This window comes from Lemur catta, chromosome 3 (genome assembly GCF_020740605.2).
Source record: "Lemur catta isolate mLemCat1 chromosome 3, mLemCat1.pri, whole genome shotgun sequence".
Taxonomy (NCBI): Eukaryota; Metazoa; Chordata; class Mammalia; order Primates; family Lemuridae; genus Lemur; species Lemur catta.
Window position 1 is genome coordinate 99,946,444 of NC_059130.1, and position 12,410 is coordinate 99,958,853.

Here is a 12,410-nt window from a genome sequence, read left to right on the forward strand (position 1 = left end):
CCATCCTGAGTACACCCTCCTTGCCCATTCTGTCCACACAGGGCCTGTGACAAACTCCCTCTGGGCCTTGTTCCTGGTCCAAGATGTAAATAATTAAAAGCATTTCCAACAAGCTCAAGCCCTCATTCCAAGGCCAGAAGGGGCATCCCCCCAGGGAACTGGTGGAACAGCAGAGCCTAAAGCTTTGAACCCTCAGCCCTGAGGCCTGGCTGACCTTCCAGGGCCAGACTCTGGAGAAGGCACCACCCCAGTGACCCCAGAACCCTCTACATTAATGCCATTGCCCACTGGGGTCAAGGTCAGAGATCTTAGGAAAAGGATCCTAATGCCCCCCGGGGCCCTACCCTAGTCCCAGACAGTGTCCATTTCTCTTACCTTCCATTTCCTTAATGAAGCATTCATTTGTTCGTTTGTCCAGAAGCCATACACAAATACTTTCCAAGGTCCCAGGCCCTGAGCCAGGCACTGCGGTGGGCAGGTGCACAGAGGTGGATCTAACTCAAAGCTCACAAGCTGGTGGGCTGCCTTTGGGTATTTAAGGATCAAGGACCGTGCCTGGTTCACCTCTCTGTCTCCAGCGCCCAAATAGCACCTGGTCCACTGTTGGTGCTCACTAATGCCTAGATGGATGGATGGATGGATGGATGGATGGATGGATGGATGGATGGATGAAGGCAATACAAAGTGGAAAATAATCAGTGAAATTGTCAATACGTCATCATAGCAGCAGTCAGTTTAGACCACGGGCTCTGGTGCGAGTCTGCCTGTGTTAGAATCAAGGCTCTTCGACTTCCTTGGGCAAGTTACTTAACCTCTCTGTGCCTCATTTCACCGTCTATAAAATGGTCACTATAAAATGGTGACAATAACGCACTACCTCATAGGATGATTAAGATGAGTATGGCATGTACTGACTTCGGTAAAGTGCTTAGAACAATGCCTAGCACTTATTACTGTGCAAGTTAAATAAATAACTCCTGCTTGTGTTCCGTGTGCTCGGCATACTCCATCCCAACCAAAATTCAGAATAACATTCAAGGGAGATGTGCCTCTCCTAGTTTTATAGAAAAAATGGAGACTGAGGCTCAGAGAGGTTATTCAGCAAGAAAGGGACAGAGCAAGGATTCTCCCCAGCAGGGCGCTGCCCAGTTCCAAAGCCATCCGCTGAAACCTGCCATGCTCAAAGTCCACACAAAGCGTTCCCTGGGCTCCTCTGGCCAGCTCAGTTCCACGATGGCCCAGGCATGGTGACTGAGGCTCTTGCAGGGAACAGAGCCTCTGCAAATCCGAGGGCACCCACACTTCACTGGTTCCAAAGCCTTCTGTTATTCCTCTTCACCCCTCTGAGGCCAGCAGGGCAGAGTCTTGCTCCTCATTGGCTTACGGAGAAACTGGGGGGCTGTTTCCCGGGGTATTCTCAGCAGTGCCCCACATCGGGGCATCAGCTTTGTCCCCCCGCGGGCCTCTCCCTGCTATGTCCTGCCCCCAGCTTCAGGGCCCTCCTTCCAGCCCTGCTGGCCCAGAACTCTGCCTCGTGGTTCTCTCTCACTGCGCCCATTGGTCAGCTGCAGCTGTATTTGGGAGGACAGTGGCATTTGGCATTTACTTCCTTCCCTTTAGGAATCCCACATCACCAACTCTTTCTAAAAAAATTCTCCAAGTTTCCTTCCTCCGTGTAGAAGACATTTTAATTACCCCAGCTGCCATTATCTGTTCCAGCCAGCTTCGAGCCATTCCCAGATAACCCTGCGTTAATCAGCCCCAGCTGAGCCCCTGCTACATGTCATGTGTTAGGTAAAAGCCTGGAGGTGAAAAAAGAATTATAATAAATTAATAGATAAGCAATCACAATTAATGCCACTTCCCGGCAATAACAGTTATATCATGGGGAAGATATTTTCATCTGTCATTCCTTAAGGCGATGTTTTCCGAGCTTCAGCTTCTACCCATTCAGACCCATGGGGTGCTAATGAATTAGTCTATTATGTTATGCTGAATGTTTCTAAAAGGTCCCTCGTTGATACTGAATTCAGTGTGTCAACATTTGGCATCAAGAACTCAACTTTTTGCCAAGCAGCAAGGTTGCACACAGTTCACTGTGTACAGCACTTGGGGTCTTGGCCCAGGGCAATTTGGGCAAAAAAAAAAAAAACTGGAGCTGGACAAAAGAGTCTCTTGACCAGCTGCCCATTGTCACTGCCCTCACATGACAAGGATGGGGACACTGTGTCACGGGCCCTGCAACACTTTGCAGCTAAGCCCAGGCTGCAGGGTGCCAGGGAGGAAGGTGGCCCCCAGTCTGCCACCCCATCACGCCCCCTCCCAAGCTCTGACTGGCTGCAGCCTCTGTGTGCGTCTCAACAGGCCAAGTGCCGCATCTGGAGTCGGGACAGGCTGGCTTCACCAGCACTCGAGCGAGCCCCCGCCACAGCCAAGGATGGCCCCCTTCACGCTGAGGTCGGCCTCTGCTCCTAGAGGAGGATAAACTGAGTCATGGGGGCCCTGGGCAGGCCAATGCTTTGGCGTCTCTCGAGCCTTAGCTGTTAGGTCATCGTTGGATGGGAGGAGAGCCTGAGCCCATGCAAGGAAGGGTGAGGAGGGCGCCCCCCTGGGGGCGGAGCTCCGCTTCTCTTCCGTGGCCCCAGCAGTGCAGCCCGGCCTCAAGTGCATCCACCATTCTGCAAAACAAAGTCCCCCCAGCTCCCCAGACACTCCTCCTTCAGAGGCAGTTTGGGGAAGGTACCATCCTGCACCCCAGGCAATTCACCAAACCACTCCTAACTTCCTGGCCCACAGAGAGCTCTGCCTGAGAGGAGGCTGTGAAACTCCAGTCTCCACATTCCAGGCCCTTCCCAGTGATGTTTAAGTGCCCCAGGCAGCTCCCCAGCTGGCTGGCCCTTCTTTCCACTTTGGGTGACAGTAGTTGGCTCTGGGGCTCATAGGGGAGACAGACCCAGACCCAGACAGTTGTTACCAGTGGGGTGAAAGCCCGGGGGTTCCAAAGATAAGAGCAGAAGGACCCCTGACTCACCTTGTTTTGCATGGGTAGCAAAGCAGTCAGGGGAGGCTTCCTGGAAGAGGTGACTCTTAGAGAATAGTCCACCCAAGAAGGGGCAGGAAGACATGCATTCCAGGCAGGGCACAGAACATGCACAAAAGCACTAGACGTGGGGCTGAGAAGCAGCATGAGGGGGCCAGGCCACCGGGTACAGGAAGTGGGGACTAAAGTATTTTGGTGTTCCCAGGACACAAAAGGGGAGGGGTGGGAAGGAAAGTGAGGCCGGAGGGTGGAGAGCTTTCCAGAACTGTACTAAGGACTTTGCACTTTATTCCAAGAAGAATATAAAGAGTCATTGATATGTTTTGAGCATGGGAGTGGCAGAGTTGAATTTACACTTCAGAAAGATCCCTGCAATCCCTGCGTGCAGAGTGACCACGCGTCCCGTGGGCATGAACTGGAGGCTGTGTGGTCAGAGCCTGCAGATGGGAGGAGGGTACCGGGGAGGGAGGACTCTGGAGCTGCTCAGCCTGCAGTTGACCCCACCGCTTCCCCACTACTGGGACAGAAGGCCTGCTTTCTCAGGGCTCTGTTCCTTCCTCTAAACTGGGGTGATAACAGCACCTCCTTGTGGGCTGGCCATGTGAATTAAACAAGGTAATATATTAACATATAAGGCCCTTGGCACAGGCTCTGCTGTGCTGAGGTTGACAGGTGCTCTGTAAATGTTGGCGCTCTATGATTGTTTTTGTATTGCCAAGAGGGGTAAGACCAGAACGCCCAATCCATGTCTGCTCCAGTATCCCAGTAATGTCCCTGGGGGCTGTTCCCGATCGGCTGTTAGAAAAGGCAGAGCGGGAATATTTGTTGAACACTTACATAATGTTTTGTATGTACCTGGCATGTTCCAAGTATATCTATGAACTCATTTCTTTCCCACGACAGCTAGTATTGTCACCCCCATTTTGCAGATGAGGCCGCTGAGGTGATCAGAGTGGATGAGGCTTGAACCCAGATGTTCTGGCCACATACCCGTCACCTCAGTGTCTGCCCCAGGAGGGGCCTTTGGGACATGTGTCCTCCCTGCCTTGCTGCCCTTCTCCGACTCTACAGGCATCCCAGTCGAAACCCAGACCCCTCCCTGTGTGTCCCCGACTCCCGAGCAGCAGCGTAGAATAGTGGCTTCGAAAAACAGATTTCCCAGGCCCTGCCCAGACTCTGGATTGGAATATCTAGATGTGGTCCTTACTTTACCAAACAAAAAAAAAAAAGATCTCCAAAGACAATTCGGATGCATGTCTTGCGTGAGACAACCACTGGGGACACAGAGCACGGGGTTTTTGAGTAAGACAAACAACGGTGCATTAGTAAATGTTTAACAGCCAGCCCTCTGAAAGCGAAAAAACAAACAAACAAAAACAAACACAAATACCATGATTTGTAAGGCTTGCAAATTTCTGTGGTGCAGATACTCCCACCATGGCCAATATCAGCCACCCGTGCGATGTCACTGAACGCAGACTTGGGAAGAAATGCTGACATTCAGCTCTCGTGCCCTGCGTGGGCCAGCACAGCATTGAAACAGACCAGGGAACAAATTCAGCTCTGCCTTTCATGAGCTGTGTGACCTTAGGCAAGTCACCTCATCCCTCTGACCCTCTTTCCTCATCTGTAAAAAGAGACTCAAGTATATTAAATACCTGCTTCTTGGGACTGTGGAGATTAAACCGTATATATTCCATGTGCAGGGCTGAGCGCCGTGTCCACCCTCTGCTCCTCACTGAGACTGGGGCCACATAGACACCCTCTAGCCACCTCAGTTGGGACCCCCCATCTGCTGAAGCCCTTGTGTCCTGCTCTCCCCCAGCCCCTTCCCCATCCCCGATCCTCACCGAGAGTTAGGGCCACATTTGCTTGGGCCAGCTTGGAGCTAGACTTTCTCGCCTGGGCTTAAGCCTGCTCCAGACCTCTTCCCTGCTTCCCAAATTGTCCAAGAAGGAACCAACAGGGTGCATTCCAGAGGGGGCCATCTTGCGGGTGCAGGAGTAACAGGGGAGTTTGTCATCCATCAGGAACATGGACCAGAGGAAGCCAGCACAGTGTGAAAGGGCTCCAGGTTTTATCACTCATCACCTTTCCAGCGGCCGTCACTCATCTGCGGAAGCTGGGACTATGATGGGCTGCGTGTGCCTCGTGGTGGCGGCAGTCACGGGGAGACAAGCGCAGCCCACGTTGTGTCCCAGCACAGGATGGAGCGACAGGCGAGGGGCCAGGTGGAAGGCTGCTTAGTGGGGGGAGTGTAGGAGGGTATAGACAACAGGCAAGGAAGAGCTCAGACAATGACCTTAAAACTCAGTTTCCCTGCTAGTGGGATGGGGCCAATTAAGATTGTCAATGTATATATTTCAAAAAGTCAGAAACGTGAGCCTCATGCAAATACAGAAGGAACGTGTGTCAGAGATGTATTCAACCCACTAATGAGGGAACCAGGAGGATGGTAAAGCCGGCTCAAACAGCATTCAAGGAATTGGGTATTTATAGTGTTTCAGGCAGGGGGTGGGCATAGAATGAGACTGCCAGGTTAGACAGAAAACAGATTAATGTCCTGTAAGGCAATAGCACCGCAACCTTGAGGATTGCCTTTTCTACTGGAGAAAAATCTACAAGTTCGACCAGAGTCTGGGCCTTTAACCAGCAGCTGACAATGAGATCAAACCCACTGTGTTGTCCCAGAGCCGCTGGGCGGGCCTGGGAAACTGTGTCTCCTTGTCGTAGTGAAAGGACACGCTGCTCTCCTTTGCCTGACTCCAGGTTCCGGGGAGGTTCCAACAGGACGGAGCCTGCCTGGCTCCTTGCACTCCCACCTGCCACCTGCCCCACTGCCACCCCTCCCAGCTTAGGGACACCTGGCTTCTCCCTCTGCCCCCTGCCCTCACCAGCCCACCTTGCCCCCAGAGCTGGAGCTGCAGGGAGGGCTAAAGCAGGCCACCTGAGCGTTAATACCCTGTCCCCCTGGCCCTTTGGCTGCATGCGACCTGGCCCGGGACAGGCAGGCTGACTGCTGTCAGCTGCTCCTAGGAGGCGGGGGGCCAGGAGGCCCTGGTGGGGATGTGGGGGGCGAGGGGAGGGAAGAGAGCAGCACTCTGAGTCCCAGGTGGAAAAGATTGTTTTTAAATACCCTCTTCTAGGGGATAAATACTCCCTTCAGCCCCCCTCTAGGTAACTTGGCGATACCCAGACCCAGTGTCTCTGTCTCCCCAGAGTGGGCAGTGGGTCTCCCCCGTGGGAGGAAACGGGCGTTAGGAAGCTGCTTTGGTGTGTGAGGCTGGGCATCGGGTGCGAACTGTTCCACTGGGTCCTAGAAAGGGGAGCGATCCCCATTTTGTAGATGAAGAAACCGGCTGAGGCCCCCAGTTAGCACGTGGGGCCTGTCGCCCAGCAGACCCCAGTTCTGAGTCAGACGCCAGGGCCGTGCTCCTAGGGGGGTCCCGGAACTGCTCCTAGAGCCCTCACCTCCCGCAGGGCCGGATTCGGAGGGGCGGGAGTGGGCTGGGCGGCTCGGCAGGGCCACGCCTCGACCTACACAAACCTCTCTCTGTCAAGGATCTCTACGCGTTGGACCTGGAGCCCTACCGCTACTCGGGGGTGAACCTGACCGGCTTCCGGATCCTCAACGTGGACAACCCCCACGTCTCGGCCATCGTGGAGAAGTGGTCCATGGAACGGCTGCAGGCGGCTCCCCGGGCAGAGTCGGGCCTCCTGGACGGAGTGATGATGGTACGGCAGCGGGGGGGGCGGGTTCCAAGGGCGCCCCACCTGCCTTCCTTCTTTGCTGCTCTCCTGTCTCCCAGTTCTGCCTTCCCTCCCACCCCTTCTCTTCTTGACACCTGTCATGTGTTGGCCAGATCCAGGCTGGGGCTGGGGACACAAAGATGAAGCAGACACAGTGCCACCCCAAGGGCCCCATCTGGTGGGGACCCAGGCCTGTAAGCACGTGGTCCCCGAGAGCAGGGGTGAGGCCCAGGAATCCTGGGCACGGTGGGCCTGAGGCTGTGACACGCAGGAGTGAGGGCTGAGGGGGCAGGGAGAAGAGGCGTGGTCAGGGCCTAGGTAACAGCAGCGTGGGGTGGCCGGGTGGGGTGGCAGGGCTGGCAGGAGGAGGTCTGAGCTGCAGAGGGGGCATGGGGGCGTCTGCAGGGCAGCAGTCAGCCACGCTTGGCCTCTCAACAGAGGCATGGACAGGATCACCTCTAGCGCCCCAGGACACCATGTCCCTCACCAGGACACCGTGTCCCTGTGCCTGGGGAGGGGAGGGGGACGGGGCAGGCAGGCTGGGGACTGGAGGGGCTCCGGATCCGCTCTCAGGCAGGCCCTGGGCCCTCCCCTCCAGACCGACGCGGCCTTACTGTACGATGCCGTCCACATCGTGTCCGTGTGCTACCAGCGGGCGCCCCAGATGACTGTGAACTCCCTGCAGTGCCATCGGCATAAGGCCTGGCGCTTCGGCGGCCGCTTCATGAACTTCATAAAGGAGGTGAGTGCCCCCGCGGCCCCCACCGGGGCTGCCTCCCTGGAGCTGTGGGTACCGTTGAGGGCCCGGGTTCGGGAGTCAGACGGAGCTGGTTTCTAATCCATATGAACTTGGGTAGGTTGCCTCACATCTCTGAGCCTCAGTTTCCTCGGGTGAAAATGATAGGGCCAGCCATACGGGGTACTGAGAGGCGCGAGCTTTAAAGCACAGATGAGGGTCTTTCCTTCCCTGCTGTGTGCCCTTGGCAAGCTGGAGAGCCTTGGTGGGGCTGTCCCCTCATCTGTGAAATGGGGGTGTGGAGCGTGCCTGCCTCGTGGGAGTGCTGTGCAGACAAACTGAGACGCCACGGGACAGTGCCTGGTGCCGTGCCTGGCCGAGGAGCCCACCCCACACAGGCACCTTCACACCATGGGCCCACGGGGACCCAGCTCTCCTGGCACCGTGGCACTGTGGAGAAGCCCCACCAGTGGAGCTGATTCTAGAGAAACCACATAACGGGGAACCTGTCCTGCCACTGAGGTGACCGTGGAAACACAGTGTCAATTTTTAATTTCAAAGGATTCTGCATCTGCCATTGTCCTTGTGAGCTCTGGGTGGCAGGGTTTATTGCGCCCATTTTATGGATGAGGGAAGCAAAGGCCTGGACTGGCATCCTGGCTCCATCACAACTAGCTGTGTGACTTTGGTGAGACCATTCATTAACTCTTTGATCCTCAGTTTGGCACAGAAAGAGTGCCTGCCTCAAAAGGTTGTCGGGAAGACGATGAAAAACCATGTGCACAGCGCCTAGCCCAGGGCCTGGCCAGAATCAAAGATAGACAAAGAAGGCTTGGGAGGACGAGACCCAGGCAGGGTTATCCTAGGCCAGAGGGAGTGACTGTGTGCAGGGCAACACCAAGGGCAGTTAGGGGGGCTCCGGGTAGTCAGTCTCTTTAACAACCACAATGTACAGGAAATGATGTGGGCTGCCTTGGCCATGCGTTCGTTTAGTCAACAGCCCTTTTTCGGGGCCTGCGGGGTTCCAGGCATGGAGCTATGTACCAGGGGCCCAACGGGGCTAAACCAGACCAGCCGCTGCAAGCACAGAGCTCACAGCCTGGGGCAGGGCGGGATTCGTCACATCCTGGCACGGATAAGCCCGAATGCATAGGAAGGCAGCTCTGAGAGCAAACAGCAGAGGGACTCTCCAGCTCACCTACCGGGCAGGGCAGCTTCCCTGAGGTCCCAAGTTCATCATTGCTGCTTCGGAATAAGGCCAAGGACAACTCCTCCCAAGTATTAGAACAATGATAAAAGGAACATGGATGAGACACGGGCTTTAGACCTTGACACGTGTACCTTTGGATCTCGTACCTACCTCTTCCCGGCCGTGTGGCTTTAGACAAGTCCCAGGACGTCCCTGAGCCAGTCTCCACGCCTGGCAGACACCACCTCACAGTCACTGTGAGGGACCAGTTACGTCCTCAGCTCTAGTTCCCTCGCCCCAAAAGGGACTCCAGTACCAGCTGTTTTCGTAGAGGAGGGCCATGGCAGTCCCTTCTCATCCAGCCCGTCACACCTGCAGAGGACGTCCCAGTGTCGTTTGATGCCCCAGGCAGGCCCCTGGCTGGGCAATCGTGGGCCTGCTCTTGGGGACGCTGAGCCCTGACCTCCTTCCTTAACAGACCCCCAGCACCTCCTTCCTCAGCAGGGCCCCAGCTGAGCAGCCAGAGGCCACCATGAGTCTCAGTGACCCAGGCCACCACGCTGCCCTATCCCTCCTCTGACTCAGTGGGGAGATTAGCAGACAAAAGTGGTTGGCAGTGTAACCACTTACTGTGTGACCTTGGAAAAGCTACTGAAGTTTTCTGCGACTCAGTGTCCTCCTCCGTGCAATGGAGACAACAATAGCATGTGTGTCACAGGGTTGTTGTGAGGATTCGTGGGTTATGGTACGTGTGACATTCTTAGGACAGCACCTGGCACATAGCAAGCACTGAGCAGGTTGGCTGCCATCACTGTCATCTCAGTGACAGTGACATCATCACTACTGTTGTCACTATGGCTTCCCGTTTGGTGGTGGGGTTCCAGCTAGTGGCTCTCCAGGCCACATTGCTTCGGGAACACCCACCCCATTCACACTTCACCCCTTGCCCCTTGGGATTTTTGAGGCTGAGCTGTGGATCCCTGGGGGGAGCAGATGCACCACTGCCCACCACAGAGAGGGAGCCCCATTCTCCCTCCAGCCCTGGGTGGCATACCTGGCCCCAGGCCCAAAGAATGACCCTCACCCTTCATACTCCGTTATGGGGTCCTTTCAGAAACATTCATCCTGTCTCCACGGTAGGGCCGTGGAGGCCCAGAGCAGCCCGTGGCTTGTCCGTGGTCCCACGGCTGGCCTCGCAGAGCCCAGGTAGCCTGATGAGCCCACACAGCCTTCCCTCCGACCATTTCCGAATGGCCCATCTCCCCATCTGACTGCGTGACAGTAAATCATTTTAAAGACCTGGCATTTCCGAGAGGAGCTGGAAAATACCAGGCCGGAGTTCAGAGCGTGCGAAGCATCTTTCATTTAGCAGGTCCTGAGCGGTGTCTAGAGGGGGCAGGCGGCCCGGGAAATGTCACGGGGAGGAGCCGCCAGCGCTCCCTGCCCTGCCCTGCCCAGCCGCCCACAGACAGGCCGCGCACCTGCTGGCATTTAATTCCTGTGTGGCTGACAGGCTGGAAGGCTTCCCCCAGAGGCAGGCTTGAAGGTACCTGCTGTGATTTCCCCTGGGGGCCAGGAGATAGCCTGAGGGCGTGGGGCAGAGGAGGGGGAGGCGGAGGGACTGGGGAGCCAGCCGGAGGGAAGCTGAGCCTCCCTGTGAAGTCATAAACGGTGCTTTTCACCTTCTCTGATGCATCTTTTAATCTCTGTCCCCAAGCTCTTGATCCCCAAGCCCTGGGCTCCACAGAAGCTCTCCCCAGCGCTCCTTGGGTGCCACGTCCCAGGCCTTTCAGCTCTGCTACTGCAGCAGGAGAGTCTGCCCTGCCTCACCAATACTTGGGACCTGCGTAGTTCCATCCCTCTTTGAGCCTCAGTGTCTACATCTGTAAAATGGGGGCGATGGTGACACCTACTATCAGGGTCACAGAGAGAGCTCAGTGAGCTCATGCAGAGGAGGATACTGGCCCTCTCTGACCAGTTTCCCAGCTCACCCCAGCCAGGGGCCAGCCCTGATCTAAGGGAGCTCCACGGATGGAGGCAGCAAAGGAGAAATAATAATCTCTACCACTTAGTCGTGATTGTATATGCGGGCATTGTGCTGAGTACTTTGCACACCACTTTTTATACCTGTGAAGTAGGTAATGTCTCCCTTTTGAAGCTCAGAGAGGTTAGATCGCTTGTGCAAAGCCCAGTGTCTAAACTCCTTTATCTTACGGCCTCCTGGGCCCCTCAGGGTGCTGCCCCTGCCTAAGTTAGTGTACTCATTTGCCCATCTGCCCTGTCCATTTACCCAGAACACTGTACAGTACCTTGGAGTGGCCCAAATGGTTGGAGACTACCAGGGTTTTAGTTGAAGATCCCCAGGGATCTGTGGGCCCATGAACTTGTGGGTTGGATTGTGAGTGTGTGCTTGGGTGCTGGGGAACTTCAGCAGGGAGAGGCCGTGGAGTCTGCAAGGGGGCAGGACCCAGAGTGGCAGAGCAAGGACTTGGGGCCAGGTTTCTGCCATTCAGACCTTCCACTGCCCTATGCCCCTTCTCGAGACACCCTCAGTCACTCCCCTGCCCCTTCTCTGGCCCAGGCTGGCTGTGAGCCCCCAGATCTTCTCCCCTCCTCTTGCTCCCAAGTCCACCTCTGTTCCCAAGGACTCCAGGATGTGTGGGGTTTGTTCTCCCAGACACAGAAAGCTTAGGTGTTTAACTGTATTCTGGCTGCTCTTGGAGAAGAGAGAGGAGGGAAGTGAGTCCAGACTGAGGAGTGGAGCCCTGGGACCCCACCTTCTTGTTTGGCTGTGCCTCTTGTTCACTGTGTGAGCTTGCGTGACCCACAGCCCCCTCCAGGCCTGCTTCCTCGTCTGTAAAATGGGAAGCACAGTCCTTGCCTGGCCCACCGCCCAGGGCCGCTGCCGAGGTCACGTGACATGAACGTGTGAAAATACTTTGTATGGTAAGGTGTTATCTAGAATGGAGTCCGCAAACTTTCTCTGTAAAGGGATAGATAGGAAATAATTTCGGCTTTGTGGGCCAGATGGTCTCTGTCTCGAATATTCAGCTCTGCGGTGGCAGTGCAGAGGCAGCCACAGACAACACGCAAACACACGGGCATGGCTGTGAGCTAATAAACATTTACAGAAGCAGACGGGCCAGTCTGACCCACCAGCCACCGTGTGCCAACCCCTGATCTAGAAGAGGGAGCTGCTCTCAGTTTAGGTCTGCCCCGACCTCTGCCTGCCTCTCTGTGTGTTAGGGAAGCTAATGACAATTTAAAAATGACAGAAGCTACCATTTACTCAGGGCTCAAGTTGTGCCAGGCACCGTTCTCAATATCTTACATAACTTATCTCATTTCACCCTCATTGCATTTTGGTAAGATGGGAACTATGATTAATTCCATTTTATAGATGAGGAAACTAAGGCAGAGAGGTGAAATGAAACACTCAAGGTCACACAGCTAATTGTGGTTGGGCCCAGCCTTCTGATCCCAGAGTTCTTAGCCACAGTGTGCCTGGAACTGGAGCCAGGGGATGGGAGTGACGACCTTCTTGGTCCCCCTCGGCCTCTCTGGGGACTATTCCAAGTGTCTGGTTTTGCAGCCAGGGCCAGCTCAGCCCGTTGGCTTTTCTGCCTCTGAGCAGATCTCGCCTGTCCCACCTCTGCCCGCCTGCCCCCCTGCCCTCTCCGGGGATCTGACATGGG

The 12,410-nt window shown here is 55.5% G+C and overlaps 1 protein-coding gene across 2 annotated transcripts in view; it reads left to right on the top strand.

The window, feature by feature from the left end:
- Window positions 1-12,410, top strand: part of GRIK3 (glutamate ionotropic receptor kainate type subunit 3) — a 217,062-nt gene that overhangs the window by 154,528 nt on the left and 50,124 nt on the right. For both annotated transcript variants that reach the window (XM_045548241.1, XM_045548242.1), the window contains exons 6-7: window positions 6,602-6,775; window positions 7,389-7,532. In XM_045548241.1, the coding sequence (XP_045404197.1) occupies window positions 6,602-6,775; window positions 7,389-7,532 (318 nt within the window). The remainder of the gene's footprint in view (window positions 1-6,601; window positions 6,776-7,388; window positions 7,533-12,410) is intronic.